Source organism: Lipotes vexillifer, unplaced genomic scaffold, assembly GCF_000442215.2.
Source record: "Lipotes vexillifer unplaced genomic scaffold, Lipotes_vexillifer_v1.1 scaffold1219, whole genome shotgun sequence".
Lineage (NCBI taxonomy): Eukaryota > Metazoa > Chordata > Mammalia > Artiodactyla > Lipotidae > Lipotes > Lipotes vexillifer.
In genome coordinates this window covers 31,076-52,311 of record NW_006781590.1, presented here as the reverse complement: position 1 = coordinate 52,311, position 21,236 = coordinate 31,076, and the positions used below count along the sequence as shown (strand labels likewise).

General features: G+C 35.0%; 1 protein-coding gene across 1 annotated transcript in view; it reads right to left on the bottom strand.

Moving 5' to 3' along the window:
* Positions 1–7,077: 7,077 nt before the first annotated feature.
* Positions 7,078–21,236, bottom strand: part of AP1AR (adaptor related protein complex 1 associated regulatory protein) — a 34,165-nt gene continuing 20,006 nt past the window's right edge. Inside the window, exons 3-10 of the mRNA XM_007454794.1 lie at positions 20,760–20,786; positions 18,142–18,167; positions 15,761–15,857; positions 14,478–14,576; positions 12,474–12,532; positions 11,348–11,421; positions 10,142–10,270; positions 7,078–7,343 (exon numbers count right to left, since the gene is read on the bottom strand). Of these exons, the coding sequence (XP_007454856.1) occupies positions 7,078–7,343; positions 10,142–10,270; positions 11,348–11,421; positions 12,474–12,532; positions 14,478–14,576; positions 15,761–15,857; positions 18,142–18,167; positions 20,760–20,786 (777 nt within the window). The remainder of the gene's footprint in view (positions 7,344–10,141; positions 10,271–11,347; positions 11,422–12,473; positions 12,533–14,477; positions 14,577–15,760; positions 15,858–18,141; positions 18,168–20,759; positions 20,787–21,236) is intronic.

Below are 21,236 nucleotides of genomic sequence, written 5' to 3'. Positions count from 1 at the left end.
ACCTTGATTTTCTGTTTTTTTCTCTATAGACTTACACTGTTTATTCCCAAGAATACCGTTTTCCTTGTCTGTATTCAGTATCTAAAACCAATATTTTAAACATTTTAACGAACCACTGTGTTAAGTTTAGAATTCTTTTTCTTTTTCCTTTTTTTTGGCTGCACCACATGGCTTGTGGGATCTTAGTTCCCCGACCAGGGATTGAACCCCGGCCTCTGGCAGTGGAAGCGCCAACTCCTAACCACTGGACTGCCAGGGATTCCCAATTTTTCATTTTTATTACCAAATTTTAAATAGTTTTTTATGTACTACAGAGTTTTAAATTCCATGAATTCAAAATTTTAACAGCATCCATGTACATAATAAAGTCAAAGTTTAATTCTCTAACCATTTTCTTTGAAACTCTGAAGAAAGGGAGGAACTGTTTGTAGACTGCTCTTAAGGGAGAACTGCAGGCAGAGGCTGTGGCTGGGGATTCAGACACATCCAGCTTAATTGCATATTGGCTCCATTATTTGTTCCTCACCCCGCATGGAGGCACATGGCCACCAGTAGCTCCCAAGTTCTATATGTTACCGATCACCCACCCAAAGAGAACCTTATCTCCCAATTCCAGTCCAAGCGAAGGGTCAGCTTGGGTCAGGTGCCCACCCATCTACCAACTAACTTGCCTCAGGTCACGTTAAATAATGGCTGCTCCAGTCAGTGACATGTGGATAAGAAAAGCGTTTTCTCAAAAAATGGCCACAGTGGGGTGTGAGTGAGGGCAAACAAAAATGTTGGTGTTTGATACTAGGTACTGCAGCTAAGTTGTGAGACTCGCTGTTCACCTCTTAAGGACTCACTTGTCCCAGGAAACTGATTTTTCTTGGGCTCTTTAAGTAAAGGGGTGTATTAACTGGTGCCAGTGTTACAGTCATAGGCAGTCTCTTCTTGAACCTGCAACTTTATGACAAGGGGGTGCTTTCCAACAGTAAAATCTCATATGCTATGTAATTATATAGCCATATTCTAGAAGATTCTGTCTCTACTATCTACTGCATTGACTGACTTGAAGAAGCATTACTTTTAGGCTCTTAACATGTGTAGTATTAATTTTAATATGGCTTGTGGAAAAATTAGCTATAATCTTTACTACCAGGAGATAAGTGTTGTTCACATTTCGTGTGTATATATTTGGTAGCTGATTCCATGTTATCTCATGGCCCTTTTAACATTTCCAGTTCTCTAACACTTGTTTAATTCCTTACAGTAATTGTTATCATCTGTTAAAATAACAGATAAGGTTACTATTTAACTTTCTGGAGCCTGATTGAAACAATTATATCTTCCATTTCAGGTGATGAGGAAGGATGAGCACTTGGAAAATTGTGATTGGAATTTACTGGGCTTCTAGTTGGTATGAGTTGTACCCAAGTCCAATCACTCATCATTCTACTAAACAACCTACATGAAAATATTTATTTGGCCAGGTATCTCTCTAAGCGATGCATTTAGGGCAGGGACACTGGTGAAAAAAATAGGAAAGCAGTGGTTTTAGCACTGATGCTGGTTTCAACATTTTGTTGCTGGTGGAAGGCCACTGAGGGACTAGAGATGAGCCAGTTTGGCATTGCTTACTAGCATCTTCATAGAAGAGATCATCGTGAGATCAAGGGAACACAACAGCTTTCTTAATACTGTTAGTGGAATCATTTCTCAAAAACCCAAATCAAGGTAGTAATATTTTAAAACAGGAAATTTCTGAGGTTAGACAGTCAAAATAAGGTGTGACATGGGAATTCCCTGGCGGTCCTGTGGTTAGGACTCCACGCTTTGGTGCAGGTTCAATCCCTCGTCTGGGAACTAAGATCCCCACAAGTCGCACAGCGCTCCAATTACTGGAAAGAAAAATAAAAGCAGGCATAATTCCTGGTTATACCATTTTAAAAGTTCTAGCATCTTAAAACCCTCACACAACTCCATATACCCTCCAGTTACCCCATTTCTCTGCTCTGACCACAACTTTTCAAATAATTGTCTACATTGGCCATTCTTTATTCTTCATCCCTTACAAGATACTTCTCAGTTTCCATCCCTTCATTTGAAAAAATGGAACATGCAATATTCATGTTCCCAAGCCCAGCTGATGCATCTGCCCTTTCTCAGTGCCCAAGCAGCATTTGATATCATCGACTCCTCTCCTTCTGGCTCTGGTGACACCACATTCTTTGGTTCCTCGAATTCCTCCCCTATCTGCTTCTTTTGGCCTGTTCTCTACCCCCGACTTCTGAAGGGCAACACTTAATTGGGCTTCTCTGCCTGTCTGCTTCCTCAGGGGGATCTCAGCTGGAATAATTACTTAAATTACTATTTACCTATTACTGACTCCTAAACTTGTACCTATTCTTCTCTGAGCTGTAGACATATATCCCATCACCTACTTGGCAGACATCTTCATTCAGGTTTTTTTTTTAAATAAATTCCTCAAATTTAACTTTACAAAACAGAGCTCTTAATTTCCTCCAATTTCCCAAACCTGTTCCTCCCACTACATTTATTAAGTCAGAAACCAATAAGTTACCATCAAGAGTAGCCGTAGCTGCTAGTTTGGCTGTCATACTTCCATAGATTTGGCCAACAGAAAGGCAGTGAACTCCAATAGATTTAGACAGTTTATTACTTACACAGACAGCAAAAGCAGGACCAGTGAGGAGTCAGTGTCCTGCATCCCTGGTTGCTAGGGATGTCCGGAGCTAACACTGAACCGGGGGGGCCAGATGACAAATGCCTTCAGTGGAGGGTAGCTCTGTTACTGAGGAGCTAACTCTAAACTCCAACCAAGCAGTCTTGTTAGCCTACATCTGTACCTGAATGCGGGTGAGGCGAACATCCCTTGCCTTGCTGGAACCAGGGATTGGGATGAGAAACTGCCTCACGGCAGTCTTCTGCAAACCAGGGAGGCAGATGATAAATGGCCTTGTGGTGGCTCCTTTAAGACCGCCTGTCTTGCCATGTTCCAGGAAGGATTGTAGGGGTTTCTGTCAAGACTTGGGTCAGGCTATGGTTGAGTGTTGGCTATGCAGATATGCAAAGTGAGCAAGGTTGCCAGGGCACCATGCTGAATGCATTACCCTACAGTTAATGGGCAGAGAATCTGAAGACGTTTTTTCCAAGAAGACATACAGATGGCTAACAGGCCATAAAATGATGCTCAACATTAATCATTAGGGAAATGCAAATCAAAACCACAATGAGGTATCACCTCACATCTGTCAGGATGGCTATTATTGAAAAGACAGCAAATAACAAGTGTTGGCAAAGATGTATAGAAAACAGAACCCTTGTGCACTGTTGGGAGAAATGTAAATTGGTGCAGCCACTATGGAAAACAGTATGGAGATTCCTCAAAAAATTAGAAATAGGGCTTCCCTGGTGGCGCAGTGGTTGAGAGTCCGCCTGCCGATGCAGGGGACGCGAGTTCGTGCCCCGGTCTGGGAAGATCCCACATGCCACGGAGCAGCTGGACCCGTGAGCCATGGCCGCTGAGCCTGCGCGTCAGGAGCCTGTGCTCTGCAACAGGAGAGACCACAACAGTGAGAGGACCACGTACCACAAAAAAAAAAAAAAAAAAAAAAAATTAGAAATAGAACTACCATATGATTCAGCAGTTCCACTCCTGGATATTTATCTGAAGAAAACAAAAACACTAATTAGAAAAGATAGATACACCCCAATGCTCATTGCAGCATTACTTACAATAGCAGAGATAATGAAAGCACCCAAAGTGCCCATCAATAGATAAGTGGATAAAGAAAACATGGGTGTGTGTGTGTGTGTGTGTGTGTGTGTGTGTGTGTGTGTGTGTGACTATTACTCAGCCATAAAAAAAATGAAATCTTGCCATTTGCGACAACACGGGTGGACCTACAGGGTATAATGCTAAATGAAATAAGTTAGAGAAAGACAAATACCATATGATTTCACTTACATGTGGAATCTAAAAAACAAATGATCAAACATAACAAAAAAGAAACAGAGTTAAAGACAGAGAACAAGTGGTTCCTAAAGGGGAGGCGGGTAAGGGGAGGAAAGAAATAGGTGAGAGAGATTAAGTGGTAAAAACTTCCAGTTGCAAAATAAATGAGTAATGGGTATGAAATGTACAGTGTGGGGAATATAGTCAATAACTATATATAATATCTTTGTATGGTGACAGATGGTAACTAGATTTATCGTGGTGATCATTTTGAAATGTATAGAAATACCAAATCACTATGTTGTGTAACATGAACTAACATAGTGTTGTAGGTCAACTGTACTTCAAAAACAGACAAACAAACAAACAAATAGAAAAAGAGATCAGATGTGTAGTTACCAGAGGTGGAGGGTAGGGGGAGAGGGAATTTGGAGGAAGGCAGTTAAAAGGTACAAACTTTCAGTTATAAGATAAATAAGTGCTAGGGATGTAATGTACAACATGATAAATATAATTAATACTGCTGTATGTTATATATGAAAGTTAAGAGAGTAAATCCAAAGAGTTCTCATCACAAGAAAAAAATTTTTTCCTGCTTCTTTAATTTTGTATCTATGAGATGATAGAATGTTTACTAAATTTATTGTGATAATCATTTCACAATGTATGTAAGTCAAATCATTATGCTATATACCTTAAATTTATACAGTGCTCTGTGTCAATTATATCTCAATAAAACTGAAAAAAACTCTTGTTGGTCTGCCTCTAAAGGTAATCTGTTCTGCATTCCTATAGCAATTATCAATCCAAGCCACACCATGTTCCACTGGGAATACTATACATATATCCACTTGTGCCCTCCTACAGCATATTCTCTACACAGCAGCTAGAGGAATTTTTCGAAAATGCAAATCTGATCACTGTACACTCTGGCTTACAAAAAGTCAGTGGCTTCCTATTCTACATCAAATAAAATTCACTCTCCCTAACACCCTACCAGATACAGTAGATTCTCCAATATTTGCTGAATAAATGTTATTTCTAGTGTTTTTTATAAACATACAAAGCAAGAAAATTGGTATCCTTTTCTTAGCAGTTCAAACACATTTTCAAGTTTAGTTCCATCCTGCTTTACCAATTCATTCCTTTTTGTCTTCATAGCAGATTTAATAAAATAATTACAAGCCAGGAGTCAAAACTGTTGCATGTTTATGGAGTAAAACTAGTAATAATCAAATAATTTATTACAATAATCAAATTATTTAAATGTAAAAATGTGTTTATTCACAATCTTTGAGAAGTTACCATTCCTTCAAAAAATTCTTTATGAACAAAATGCCAAGAAAAATTACAGTAGTAGCTTATGCCAAACCAAAAATATACATCTGATGTATACAAACTTTAAAAAGCATAACACAGGCAACGTGAATATAGATTATCTTTAAAATATTTCCAATGACATAGCTACAACTTAAATTATGTTGAGACATAAATAACAGCATTACCTAATATATTTACATATTTAAAGTGTCATATTTATTTCTATGAGATAAAAAAAGGTGACAAAACTATAGATGTCATTGCCCAGCAGTTCAAATATTGAAAGGGCCACATGATATTTTTAAAGTATAGCAAGAACTTTAAATTACTATTTATATCTGGACCTTCCTATATTTTCGAGAACATGCACTGTCATTGTTGCAAGAAAAAAAAAACACTATGGAAAAATTGAAAAACAATTTGCTTACTAAAGTCATATTCAATCCTCAGCAAAATCAAGACAAGCAATCAGGGAGTGTCTTATATCCTTGGCCTTTTAAATTGATACGTAAACTTTAGAGAAAAGAAAAGTTAGCTGTATATCGTAAAATTCAGTTATATATATTGATTTACTTAGTTCCATCCCATTAAAGCATGTTGTATTACAAGGCAAAGGAAAACTTAATAAAATCAATGGATTCTTTCATGCCAGAAAGGATTTTATTTACTTTGAAATACCCGTATTACCTTTTTCAGGTTTTCCCTTCTTAATAAATCATGCACAGAGAATATGTTCTGTGTAAAATCTTTCAAGACCATTCATTGGAAATACAGAATTTTAAAAAATGAAAGAAATTTACTGTATCAATTAAAGTCAACATTCATTTATAGTGGCACAGAAAAGGAAGTGAAAAACCTAAGTATAGGGCTTCCTTGGTGGCGCAGTGGTTGAGAGTCCACCTGCCGATGCAGGGGACACAGGTTCGTGCCCCGGTCCGGGAAGATCCCACATGCTGCGGAGCGGCTGGGCCCGTGAGCCATGGCCGCTGAGCCTGGGCGACCGGAGCCTGTGCTACGCAACGCGAGAGGCCACAACAGTGAGAGGCCCGTGTACCGCAAAAAAAACAAAAACAAAAAAACAAAACACAAAAAAACCCACCTAAGTATATATATTTTCTTAAATATCTTTTGATTACTCACTTTAAGTGTCCAAACTCTGAAAGATTATCTTAACATATCACATACCTTGTTCAGATTGAGTCAACATTATTATAGTAGGATATGCAACAAGTGTAGAAAGAAACTGATACTTCGGCCTTTCTTTCAGGTCATCTACTCAAATTAATTGTGCTTACTATCACATAATAAAATTTAAGTAAGTCATAGGAATCAGTAATGCTGGAAAAGGGAACACTATTCTGAATCTGAATCTGGTAGTCCCTCCTCATGCTCCCTTCACATCTGCTGAGAATGAACACAAAATGCCTTAATACTCTCGAAGTTAGCTACTGAAACAGAGTTAAGAAAGCATTCAAGGTGAAATTAATAAAACTATTTTAAAAGCTGAAAATCTACAAACAGTAAACAGAGTTTCTATGAAGAAAAGAGTTAAAGAAATTTAATTAGTAACATGACAGAACCATTAAATTGTTTTTGAAAAGCAGAAGGCAGATGATGAAATTGCACTTAATTCTGAAGCAATTCAGATATAACCTATCATTCCTATTCCTTTCTAATAAGCATTTATAACATGTTTCTTACTTCCCCTCTTACAAAAAGGCTCAGCACAACCATTTATACATTCTAGTTGGTTTTAAACATTTGGTCATAACTGATAAACCAGATCACACAATTTTTCCCTACCGTTTTTGTTGATCCACATCATATTGCTTTAGGCCAGAATCAGACAGTTCTAATACAGGATTTACAAATCCAGAATACTCAGAATTGCCATTATCATCCATTTCGGCACTAACAAAATCATTCTCCCACTCCAGCCCGTTGGAATCATCCGAGGCAGATGTAGGATTACTTCCAGTCTTCTTGCTGCTATACTTAAGTGCTGCCTGGAGAATGTCTTCCTCTGTTTTGGAACGTTCTCTCATTGGAAGCATTCGATTCATTCCTATTATATGGGCAGGGTTATTAGAAATCTCAGTAAAGATTTAAAGAACTATATTAAAAGACAAACTATCAGACTTGATTTGTGAATTAACTTAAAAAGCCAGTCATACGGAAGCCTTTCTTAAGGGAAATATTAGGGTATAATCCTACAGTGAACATTAATACTCAACAAAGGACAGTTTTGATGCAACACTGGTAATCTAGTAAGATGAAATTTCTGAAGAGCCATAAGTAAAGCAGAATGCATGGAGGATTTCAATTGCTATTAGTCTTATATGGCCAAATTAGTGTGTCTGCAAAACTTCTTTCCTACCTAGATGACAATTTCATTTCTCAGAGATAATAATAACTCTAATGATAATGATAACAATATACACATTTCCAGCACTTACTAGGTTCCAGTTAACATTGTTTGCACCTGACATATATTAACTGATTTGATCCTCAACAACTCTATGAAGTTTCCTACAGTACTATCATTATCCCCCATTCTGCAGTTGAGGAAACTAGGGCAGAAAGAAGAAAGTGATTTGCCCAAGGTCACATAGCAATAGAAGTAGTGGGGCAAGAAACAGATTCCATGCAGTTTGGCTTCAGAGTCTGCTCTTTTGCTAGTCTGACTCTAGTATAACAAAGTAGAGACATTTCTAGGGGAAACTGTTCTAGATCTAATTCTGAACAGAAAGAAACTGATCAGTAAAGTGAACGTCAAAAATCTTCGAAGAAAAAAACATCATTTTGGCAGAAGGAAGAGAGGGAGGACAGAAAAGAAATTTGAATTTGCGAGTGCAGAATCAACACTGCTAATAGAATTAAAATCTAGGAAAAGAGATTATAAGAGAATATCTCTAGACACACCCAATAATTTTGTTTTCTGAGCTTAAAGAATCAGATCCTACAATAATAAAAGAACATTTAAATCTAGGGACTTCCCTGGTGGTCCAGTGGTTAAGACTCCACGCTCTCAATGCAGGGGGCTGGGGTTCGATCCCTGGTCAGGGAACTAGATATCACATGTTGCAACTAAAGATCCCGTATACTGCAACTAAGACCTGGTGCAGCCAAATAAATACATTAAAAAAAAATACATAAATCTATCACTATTGTCTGTTACTCCCCCCAAATCGCACACTCAACCTAGCAAACTAAATCATCCTTATAGACACAATAAAAATATGAGCTGGAGACTAATATAAGTTTGTGGATTTGTATTTAATTGAATAATATGTCTAAAGGAAGCTGGATTAGACATCATCAGGTTTCTAGAGGGTTCTGTCCTCTACCTAGTCTAGTTTAATAATTCTGTTATAAAAATTTGAATAACAAACTTGAAAGTCATGTTATCTAAAAATTTGATTAGCATACAGCAAGGATGACAAATCAGGAATTAAAACACCTGAAAGGCTTTAGATCAAATTGAACAAGATGCTAAAATAAAAATAAATTTAAAATCTAGATTGGGATATAAATACACAATAACAAAAGTATAGGGTTGGGGAAACAGTGTTTAGCTGAGAAGACTTAAGTAAATTAATGCAATCTTTGCTAAAGTTATTTGGTTATTCGGTTTCTTTATTGATAAAACAAATGGCTCAACTAGAGGATATCTAAGGTCTATTCCATCTCAAAATTCTATGAAATATTTGATATCGAATATTAAAAAAATTGAAGTTAAAGTTCCATATTCTGTAACTGATTCTTCCTTTTGGGATTACCTATTTCTTAAAATGAAAATAAAGACTTGGGCCTTATTCAGTGAAATAGCTGAATATTTTAAAAAAAATAATAAAAGAAAGTCCACATTTAGCTATAATTTTGAGTACCTGCTATGTACTGGGTGTTTTATATAAATTTTGTTTACTCCTCCTAACATTCATGATTTAATTTGTTCAAATATTTATTGACTGTCTATTATGTGCCAAGCTTTTTTAGACCATCAGTATATAATAGTGAATTATCATTCTTCAAAGTAGGTTTATAATTCCCTTTGTATGATGAACTAACTGCAGTTTAGAGAGATTAAGAAACCCATCTAAAGTACTATAGCTGGGAAGATATACCAGGTAAAATTCAAACTCATGTCTGTGTTATGGCTTTTGTACTACCAACAGAACTAACAAATTGCTTATTTATTATGAACCAAAAGTTAATTAAATTTTGGCTTTAGGTTGCTCACAAGCGGGCAGTAACTCCTACAGAGTAAAGTGGGCTGGATTACAAAAACCTTAAAATGAGAAACAACATTTATTTTCTAAATTTCAAGAAACACTAAGAACTAAGCAACTTTCAGACTTCCCTGGTGGCACAGTGGTTGAGAATCTGCCTGTCAATACAGGGGACACGGGTTTGATCTCTGGTCTGGGAAGATCCCACATGCTGCTGAGCAACTAAGCCTGTGAACCACAACTACTGAGCCTGCGCTCTAGAGCCCGTGTGCCACAGCTACTGAAGCCTGCGCACCTAGAGCCCGCGCTCCGCAACAAGAGAAGCCATTGCAATGAGAAGCCCGTGCACCGCAACAAAGAGTAGCCCCCACTTGCCGCAACTAGAGAAAAACCCATGCGTAGCGACAAAGACCAATGCAGCCAAAAATAAAAACAATAAAAAAAAAAAGAATTCAGAAACTTTCTAAACAATTTACAACAAATGATAAAATATAAGAGTCTAAGGAATTTTTACACTGATTTTTCAAGGTCTTGCATTCATTTCAGTTTAAATAAAGTAAAACACAAAGTAGATTTCTATAAATTAACACATATTAAATAAAAATATTCAGGTAAAATTGTAAATATAAAATACCTTCTTCATCTTCCCATTCTAGATCTAAAGATGTGCTGTCATCATTTCCACTAGTTGATTTAGTTTTGGTCATTAAATCACAACTGCTTTCTGTATTTGGTGTCAAAACTGTGGCATCTGATGAGAGTCCTAGAATATACACCAAATACAATTAGATGTGGTGAGCTATACTCTTTTACTACAACCATTTATTCTGTAATAATTACCTCTCTTCAAATCATAACATCATAAAAAACAATTATTGAAATCATTACATTGCTAAGTTTCTGTTAGAAATAGTATAAAGGGCTTTTCCTGCTTTCGTTTTATTTTTTTTTTGCCATATAGCACGGTACACATGCAAATTTAAATGAATTATAAATTTTTCAAATATGATGAACTCTAGGCAGTATTTTTAATAGTCAATTACAAAAGGGGCAAAAAAAAATGAAAAAATAAAAATGATAAATGAAAAGCAGCCTATATTTTCAAAAGGAACTACTACTATTCTTCCATATCTGGGGAGCACAGGAGTTTTGACTTTTGAAACTTGGAGAAAAGTTTAATCTTATAAATTAATTTGTAGTAAGTAAAATAAATACACTTTTGTGTACCTACTTCCCTTTTCTGTGAGGAGGAGAGGTTAGAACAGAGTGGAAATGGAAAAAGGAACTCCTGATTCCCTATACATATCTACAGAAATAGCCTGAGGTTTTTCTTTGCTCCAACTCCTTTTATTTATTTATTTTTAAAATTTATATTATTGAAGTATAGTTGATTTATAATGTTGTGTTAATTTCTGCTGTACAGCAAAGTGATTTAGTTAATACATATTCTTTTTCATATTCTTTTCCATTATGGTTTTTTATGAGACATTGAATATAGTTCCCTGTGCTATACAGTAGGCCCTTGTTGTTTATCCATTCTATATATAATAGTTTGCATCTGCTAACCCCAAACTCCCAATCAATCCCTTCCCCTTCCCCCCTCCACCGGCAACCATAAGTCTGTTCTCTGTATCTGTGAGTCTGTTCCTGTTTCTCCAACTCCTTTTTAAAAAGGAAAGATAAAATTGTATAATTAAGGACTAGTTAATTGACTTATTTGGGCAACACAAATTGAAGGGCAGAAAGTTCTTCTAGAAAAACAGAGCCAGGATCTTCAATTATCTGTTTAACATGGCATAAAGTAACCTTAAAATGAACGCAGATATTTTAAAAGACTTACTACTACTTCGAAAAACTTCATACTGTGACTTTATATTTCTCAAACAAGATTCAAAGTCATCTTCTGGTTCTGAACTGTAATAAAAGTGAAATAATTTTTTTTATATATTCATAGTAGATACAAATTTTTAAATTTTGGCTTCATGCTTAAGTTAAATGATGGCATTTTGGTTTGAAAAGGTCTATCCCACACAAATTCATAATTGCTGTACAATTAGAATAACCTAGTCAAAACAGGTCTTACTTTTCCTAATGCTAGCAATAAACTGAAAAATAATAAGATTTTGGTTAGTCTTGAAGTCAAAATCCAAAGCTTAGCCATAAATCTAACTTGTAATTTACAATAATGAAGCATGAACAATTTTCTTTGAGTGAGTAGGAAATACTCCTGGAAATGTGACATTGAAATGTATCTTCTAAAAAAATGATCACATAGGGACTTCCCTGGCGGTTCAGTGATTAAGACTCCTTGCTCCCAGTGCAGGGGGCACAGGTTTGATCCCTGATCGGGGAACTAAGGTCCTGCATGCCCCATGGCACAGCCAAAAAAAAAGATCACACATAAACTTTATTATAAGAAAAGAGAGGAGCTAAGGAAAACACAAACAACCAAGGCATAAACAATTTATCCAAAGGCATTCAGTGTGCTATTGCATCATATTCTGTATGAAAGATGTGACGACTCTTTTTTTTTTTTTTTCCTTGCATTATGCGGGCCTCTCACTGTTGTGGCCTCTCCCATTTGCGGAGCACAGGCTCCGGACGCGCAGGCTCAGCGGCCACGGCTCACGGGCCCAGCCGCTCCGCGGCATGTGGGATCTTCCCGAAACGGGGCACGAACCCGCGTCTCCTGCATCGGCAGGCGGACTCTCAAGCACTGCGCCACCAGGGAAGCCCCGTGACCACTCTTAAGAATGCAATAAAGTCAATGTAAAATAAATGATGATCATTTTCCAACATAAAGGAAGCAAATGTTCTCAGTATTCTTACAAGTGTCTTCAAGAAGCAATCATTTTTTATGCAACATATACACATGAATATGTATATAAGCATCCAGAGGTGTACTGTGTTCTCTTTGGAAATAATATTTTCTACCACAAAGGGAAGAAGTATATTTCACTATTTACCTTTGATATTCTCCATTGTCTGAAGGATGGTATTGCTGCAAAACTCTCAGTCTTTCCTGCTTTGGAAACATAATGCAACACAAAATCACTCTGTTGTAAAATTATGTTTTTTAACACTATTCATGCAATGCCAAAAAGCGTTATTTTCTAGTTTCAGGGAAAAAAAAAAACTTTAAAAGTTATTCCATTGAAGTTTTTCTTTCCTTAAATTAATCACTGTTCACTTCTATATCCTCTTATTCATGGGTAGAATTTCTCTCAATTTTTCAGTGTATAATCCTTAAGTGGTCAGAATATTCATACTGTTATTAAAAAATAACTTTAAAAATATATATTGGTGTATCTGACTTCCTTATTACACCTAAGAACTTCTAATAACTGGAAAGATGAGGAGTAAGAAAGTAATAGTTAAAACAGTATATGAAGTTCTATTCTGGGTGAAATAAGTAGCAATTAAATGAAAAATCTAAAAGACCTGGCTAGCTTGACTCAGAAATAGTAAAAACAGAGGATTTAGAAAACCTGTCAGAGTTATGGCTCTGACAGTTATTACTGTATGTCCCTGGCATGTCCTTTATTTTCTCTTTCTTCACCTGTAAATTACAGATGGCTATTACTGTCCTACCAAATTCATAGGGCTACTGTTAAAATCAAATGAATTTGCATGTATCTGTGTATCTTTGTGTCAGCATATGTGTACAGACTGCTATGTGTTCCCATATCAATATTTATTCAAGGAAGAAAAAACTCAGGAACTCAGATTTTGCATATGGAATCATTTTAGTCTTTAAAAGGTGAGCAGCAGAGAATTTATTATAGCAAAAAGAGATGTCTAAATTATAACCAGAAAAATACTTTCCTTTCTTAGTAGAAGGTGAGTTAATTTTTAAACTTTCCCATTACTTAGAAGTTACTAAAAAATAAAAATAAAAAAGATACTCCCTCACATAATCTAATTAATCTGTTGAAACACCAAAAAAAAAAAAAAAAACAGAGAGAGAGATGAAGAACACGGGTTCCATAGAAATCACACAGAAACATGATTTTTTAGTTCATCTATGTTACAATAATTGTGTGACATAATCCTTGTACTACACTTCAGTTAACACTGCAGTAGAGTTCACACAGGCAAAAGATGGAGGAAGATACTAAATAGAAAAGTGGCTAAGCAGTGCTTGAATTCTGGCTCTGCCATTTATTAGCTGTAGGATCTTAAGTTACTTAACCTCTCTGTCCCTTGGTTTCATCACTTATAAAATGGGGATTAAAAACACTACCTTCCTCCTAGGATTGTTGTGACAATTAAACAAGGTAAAACATGTAAACTAATCAGAACTGTTACTGACACTTAGCCAGGGCTCCATAAATGTCTATTATTAATAGCTGTCTGGCATTATAACAATGCCATGTTTGAATACAGCATGGTAAGATATGATAAATCTGTTGTTTTTTCTGATAATACATCAAAGATTTCCCAAGACCCAAACTCCCAATCTCCCAAAGACACAAGTATAAAGATGAGAAATACAGAGTATTCCTATGGGGCAAAATCGCTCAGCTTACCCAATTTTAGGAAGTATAAGAAAGTCTAGCAGTTCAAGAAATTGTTAAAAAAAAAAAACCCTCACAAAATAAACTAAAAAATGCTGCAGAAATGATACTTAAAGGTTAGTTTTGCAATGCTTCATCTAAGAGTATATTTATTTTTCCAAAAGAATGCTGAATTTTGGAAAAGTATAAAGTTCATTTTTGGGATAAACAAGAATTAGCTTCTGGTAATTTAAAGCTAAACAGCACTCAGTAACAAGCATATAATTTGATGTTATTTCTAGCTGTTAAAGACCAACTAATTTGCCTTTAAAATTCCTAAGAGTATAGGAATAAATACATTTGTTGTTAAACAAGAAGTCCTTGATTCTAGGGGGAAAAAGTCCCAACTAAGGTTTGTCAAAGAAAATCAGGAGAAAAGCAGCCCTAATATATGTTGGGGTCTTTTCCCCTCACCTCCAAGAGCTTTCGCTGCTTTGCTGCCCTGGCTGCTTCACGCTGTGCAGCGTATAAAGCTTCTTCTTCTAGTCTTAACTTCTCTTCTTGTAAGGCTAACTGTACATGAACAAAACGATAAGGATTAACAAAAATCAGAACCTGTCTAACTGCTCTAAAAATAAAATGTTTCTATTTATAAAATAAAAAATAAATTATTAAAAAAAATAACTGACCTCTACAAAGCATAATAGAATTAAATTTCTGTGATTTCTCAATTTCTCTTTTTACAAAATAATTCAAATGATATCAAACATGTTACAGAATTCTTTAGAAGTTTAATTATAAAGTAGAGCATCTAGTTTGCATAAATACAAAACTGTTTCTTTCCTTAGAATATGCAGTGATCTTCATTCTCAACAATCGTTCCAATGCCGATCACCCTGATTAGTTTCATGGTTTGGGCCCTCCTTAGTCCAAGGTCTTTAAAACTAAGGTCAATCATATCACTGTCTACCAAAGCGAAGTAAGCTTTCACAAAGTTCATGGTGCATTGATACACATGTCCTGTATTTTATTACCATCAAGTTATTAAAAAATTACTTCCAAATTTAAGTTCCTGCCATTCATAATAGCATACGAACTGCTTTAATGATAATCTACTGCAAGTCAAATCAAATTTAAAAATCAAATTTCAACACAATATTTTTCTTTAGCCTAATATTAGCATCTATTGTGTAGCTTAAGTTAATGCTGTTGAAATCACTAATTGGTACTAAACAGACTATTTTAAAATGTATAATGGAATATGACTAATTCCATTTAGTTTAGTGAATGCAAAACTATAATTACAGGCCACCTCTGTAAATATATTAAAGTAAATATAACATTTATGATTGTTAGAAGTACTTGGTTCACTTACTAAGAATAAATAAATCCAAGACAAAAAAAAATTTTTTTTAAATAAACCACTTATTGTGAAACAGAGTAATTTTTAAAGTTAGTTTTAAACACAAAGGTGCATGTATCTTGCCAGAGTCCCTACTTGTGAATTCAGAAATTATTTTCAGAAGAATGTATTCTCTTCACTTACTGGCAGCATATGATTTCTGATAAATTGAACCGAACTAAACCAAATTATTATAGGCTGGAATAATTTTTTAACTTTTAACTCATTTTCACCTCTATATATCTAAATTTAGGTCCAATGACCGTTCACATGCAATATATTATTTAATGACACCTTTCCCATATAAACAGAGACTTTATGATAATATATACTTAAGCAACATAAGACTATTTACCTCTTTTTGGATTTTCATATCAAGATCTTTCTGTTTTTCAACAATAGAATCATAATGCTTCTCTCTTAGGTCAACAATTTCTTCCTCAGTAAGAGGCCTAAAGAGAAAAATAAGGCAGAAAAAGAAAGAAAAGGAAAAAAAAAGTGCTGATGAGTCCAAGTTAAATAAAATACTCATAAAATCAGTGAAATTATGAAATTTTACTGTCAAAAATGTATTAAAGCAATTTGATGCTATGATTTCAATTGTTAGAGTAAAAAATCATACATTCTAATACTTGTTATAATTTGGTATATAAGATGATATACTATCAGAGTACCGTTTTTTAGCCTAAAATCAACTTTAAAGAAATGTGGACTCCCTTTACTTTGGCTCTTCAGCCATCTGACTATATCCCAAAATGTTCATCATAAAATATAAACTTCAGTATACTATACTCTGATCTCAGCCCTCATATCATTTTGGAACTCTTAACTCTCATACCCCCTGCCCTATTTATCCTGCTCAATCCCTCTAACCACCCCAGGCCCTTAATCCTCCCTTTTCTCTCAGTTTATCGATCCTGATCATCTCCTGGCTTTACTTCACTTACAACCAGTGTGGACTCTGTGGCAAATCTGAAGTACTTTCTTACCCACATACTCGCCTTCCTGCACACCTGTCATTATGCCTTAATTCACCCAGATTACTCATTCTCTGACCTTGGATCATTTCCATGATTAGCTCTTTCTGCTGAGAGTTGTGAGAGAAAATCCAACATCTGTTTGGCCCTCTGCCCCTAGCAATAACCCTTTACTTATACATGGCCAACTCCCTCTCACATCCTATCCTAACTACTTCAGAATCTTCACAAACACACTCCTTAAGTTCTTCATTCAAACTCTTTTCTCTTAGAAGTCAATTTCACCCCACTCTGAGACATGACGAGCATGTCTCCAACCATCAAATCCCTCAACTTCTTGCCAGTCCTCCTCTTACCTAAGTCTATCCTCCCTACTCTTCCCTCCTTCCTCTAAAGAGGTGGTATTCCTTAATTTGTTCAAGGTCACCTGTCACACTTATACTTGATTCATTCATCACTGATGCTACCCCACACCACCTTCACTCCAGAGAATTCTGTGGGACATTGCTCCATCAGTTAGTACCTCTTTTCTTCAGTCTACTCTTTTTGTCTGTTTTCACCTCTCTTCCTTGTGAAGACTGGAAGAAAGGAAGGAAAGAAAGGAAGAAGGAAAAACTTTCATTTGACCTATATCTATCACTAGAAAATGTCTGAAATTAAAAGTTTATTGATAGCACATCTAGCACTTACTATGTGTCAGGTTCTTTTCTATGCGCTTTACATATAATGACTAATTTTAATTCTCAAAACAACCCTGTAAGGTAGATACAGAGATCATACATATGAGGGAAATGAGATGAAGACAGATTATATCCAAGTAAGCCATATAGTATGTGGCAAAGCTAGAATCTGAACCCAAGTAGTCTAGCTCCTTGCTCCTAACAACTGTGTTTCTCTTCCCTTCTATGTCCTTACTTCCCATTCTCTCATCAACTCACGACAGTCTGCATCTGCTTTCATTGCTCTACTAACTCTAACAAAGGTAATTAACGGCCTCTATGTTGCCAAATATGAGACAGTTTAAGTCCTTATAATATTTCTTCAGTTTCATGTGGCAGTGCTGACCATTCCCTCCATTCCATCTGTCAGTCTGTCTCTACCTCCTCCCTTGGCTTTCTATGCTCTCCTGCTTCTTGGCTATCTTCTGAATCCTCTTCTAGTGTCTGCCTATTCAGTCTTCAGACCAACTGCTCTCTCTCCATGCTCCAGTCACCCCACTTCCTCCCCCTTCCCCAACTTCAGGTCTTGATAATTATCATGGTTATAACCAGCCATGTATAAGGTAATCGTCTCCTCCTACTTTTGTTTCTTTAGCCCTAACTTCTGCCTAGGGCTTTTTGTTTGTTTTTTGAGGTATTACTTATATAAAGTAAAAAACATGATTAGTAAAACAAGTTTTAGAATGTCATAAGGAAGCAAAAGGGGGATAAAGTTTTACAAATTCAAAGAAATGTACTTATCAATATTAATATACTAAATAGTTTTTTAAAACTAAAATATGCATAACAACTTAGGTTCAGTAGGAAAGCACTTAGGCACTTATGTAGATTAAATTCTTTAATGTTCAAAACAACCTTTTGAGATATGTTATTATTTGCCTCAATCTTATAGAAAGAGAAAACCAAGGTCCTGAAATGTAAACTGTTCAATGCCTCAAAGCAAGCAAATGACAGAACCTGGATTTTTAGAGAGCTTCTTATAGTTCACACAGAAGTCATTTGTTTTATTAAAAAAAAAAAAAAAAAAAAAAAAGCCTTACCTATGATTGCTTCCTGGGCTTTCCCCCTGTGCAAGAATTAATTAAACAATTATACAAATTTCACTAGCTGAATTCTATTTAAGGCAAGCCAATAAAATTTTTATTTAATCAAAATATTTTCTGCTTATTTTACCTTGGTAATAAATTTCATTATTAATAGTGTTTTAAACAAAAAGCTTTAACATTTTACTATTTCTCAAAGGCAAAATTTAGTTTACTATCTATCTTAATTATATAACAACCAATTGTTGGACATTTCCTAATTTTTTATAACAAATATTTACTCTACACCAAATGACCTTCTGGGTTCAAGATGGTACTAGACAACATATTCTCTATGTTCTCATCATTTACAATTGATCTTCATTATTTGCAGATTCCAGATTTGAAAATTCACCAATGAGTTAAAATTTATTTGCAACATCAAAACCAATGCTCCCCTCACTCTTATGGTCATTCACGGGCATACACAGAGCAGCAAAAAATCTGGTTGCCTGACATACACATTCCCAGTTGAAGTAGAAGGTGATGCTCTGCCTTCCTGTTTCAGCACTCTTACTGTGCCCTATTTGCAGCCTATGCAGTGTCACTTTTTGCATTTTTGTTCCTGATTTTGCTGTTTAAAATGATCCCCATGTGTAGTGCTGAAGTGCTGTCTACTGTTCCTAATCATAAGAAGGTGTGACATGCCTACATGTGCCTACACATACATGTGTTAGATAAGCTTCATTCAGGCATGAATTATTAGTGCTGTTGGTAGTGAGTTCAAAGTTAATGAATCAATAATATACACTAAAATAAGGTGTCAAACAGAAACATAAAACAAGGTTACATATTGATCAGTTGATGAAAATGTTGTGATCAGAAGCCTGTAGGAAGCTAATTCTGTATTTCCCCTAGGAGTAATGTTCCAGTATCCACTAATTCAGTATTCACGGCAACTTCATAGAATGTAACTACCACAGATAACAAGACTGCTTTTGATCTCTTTCCTGGGATTCTGAAATTACCTATAGTTTTTTCCTCCAAAGAAAACTGTAACTACTTTCAAGACTAATTTGGATTTATGCATTTCTTACACATTTGTGCTAGTCACATCTCACAATTAAAATATATGACTAAGTAACAGCAGAAATAAAATTTCAAATGGTCCAAATTAACTTAGGAAAAAGCACTACAAAGCAGGATGTAACATTCAACTAAACCAAACACTAACTATGACATGAGAGAGGAAAAGACTGGTTAGCAAAACAAACAAATAAACAAACTCAAACCAAACAAAACGCACCTTAGGAAAACACTTGGAATCACACATTCTTTTAAAGAGCTGTATGATGGGGGGATGAACTATATTGAAGGTTAACAGAAATCTTACATTTAGTACTTGTCAGAAACTTTAAAAATATCATGTTAAGTGTTTGTTTAAAAAAATACACAAAATTAATGTTACTTCTGAAAAGGGAAAGAAACGAGATTTTATGAACACTAAAATATTTCGGAGAAATTTTACTGGGAAACAAAAGGCTAAGACAGGTCCTCAAATATATTCTACCAGATAATAATAAATATGTATTACTATTTTAAAAATGGATTTATACCCAAATTAATTTGGGAAATGCTAAATTAGACAAGTTTAAATAATTTTCTTTAACAGTTCTTTAACAATTTCTCTAATAGTTCTTCCCAGAACCTTTAATATGCCAATTTACACTCTGAGACTAGTATTCTATACACACTCTGGGAAATGCTGGGCTAAAGAATAATTTAAATTTGGTTTAATACATTTTTCTCTTTCCTTAGAAAACAAAAATGATGAAGAAAAAAAAAACTTGCAATGCTCTTCTAGTCAAATTCACTTTAGAGATGTGGAAAGTAGGCCTAAGGCAGGTTAAATAATTTACACAAACTCATATAATTAGTTTAGCAAAGTTGGAAATTAACACACAGACTAAAACTCTTCTAACTATACCAGTGCATAAGAAATATATACCATATTTCACTAATTCTAAAATGTAGTGTTTTTTTTTTTCCATTTTAACATTTCTGTACTTGGGATGCAACTTAAAATTGATTTTTAGATGAGGTGAAATACAAAAATCAACAAAAAGAATAACTTATAAAAAATATAATGGCTAAAGTCAGAAAGTGATTGCAGAACAGACATGTATAAATTCTACCCTCAGAAATCTATAAAAACTATGGTCAAACAATGGGTCTACTCTGGATTGTTGAGGAATTTTACCTTAGGTAAGATGGCAAGATGTTAGAAATATCTTTTTTTAAAGTTTCTCAAGTTCTACAGAATACTTCAAAAACCTGTTTTATATATATGCATACATATACACACACATATAATATATAACTGATGTATGAAACTAAAATATACATGTAGTATATATAGTATTACATATGTTAAATAATAGAAAATTCTGAATAATTTGCTAATATAAATTAGTAAAAGAAGGAAACGATAAGGGACTAAAAAGTAAAAATAACAACTAAGAAGTAAAAATTCTAAAATAAAAGAATATAATAAAAATTTAAAAAGTAATTGTCAGAACTTATGAGATGACTAATGAGAACAAATATGAATTTTATACTGCTGTGAAAATACTTACTTCATCACTTTCTACTAGATTCTCAAACTGAAACAACAAGAAAGTGAGTGTTAGGATGAATATTTGTCTAAGGTACATATCTCACAAAAAATTATATGGTGGAGTTGCTCAAAATCAACTTGCTGTTTGAATTCTGCCACACCTCTACTAGGGTAGACCAATGATCTGTCTCTAGAATCACTGGCTACTATAAGCCACTATAATTGATAGAAGTGTACCCTCTCGCTCAGTTGTATAGGGCAGAAAAAAGACAAAAACAAACAATAAATCCCACCACTTCTTAAGTAGAAGTAACAATTCTACTAGAAGAATGGGATCTTAATCTTTTGCAAACTTGTTCTCCCCTATTCATGCTTCCCCCACCACTCCAATTCTCTCCCTATTCACTAGCTATCTAATATTAAAATATAAAGAGTCCATACTAAATTTAGGTACAGAGCCTTCCCCTTACTTAAAAAAAAAAGTGTCTCTCCTGCT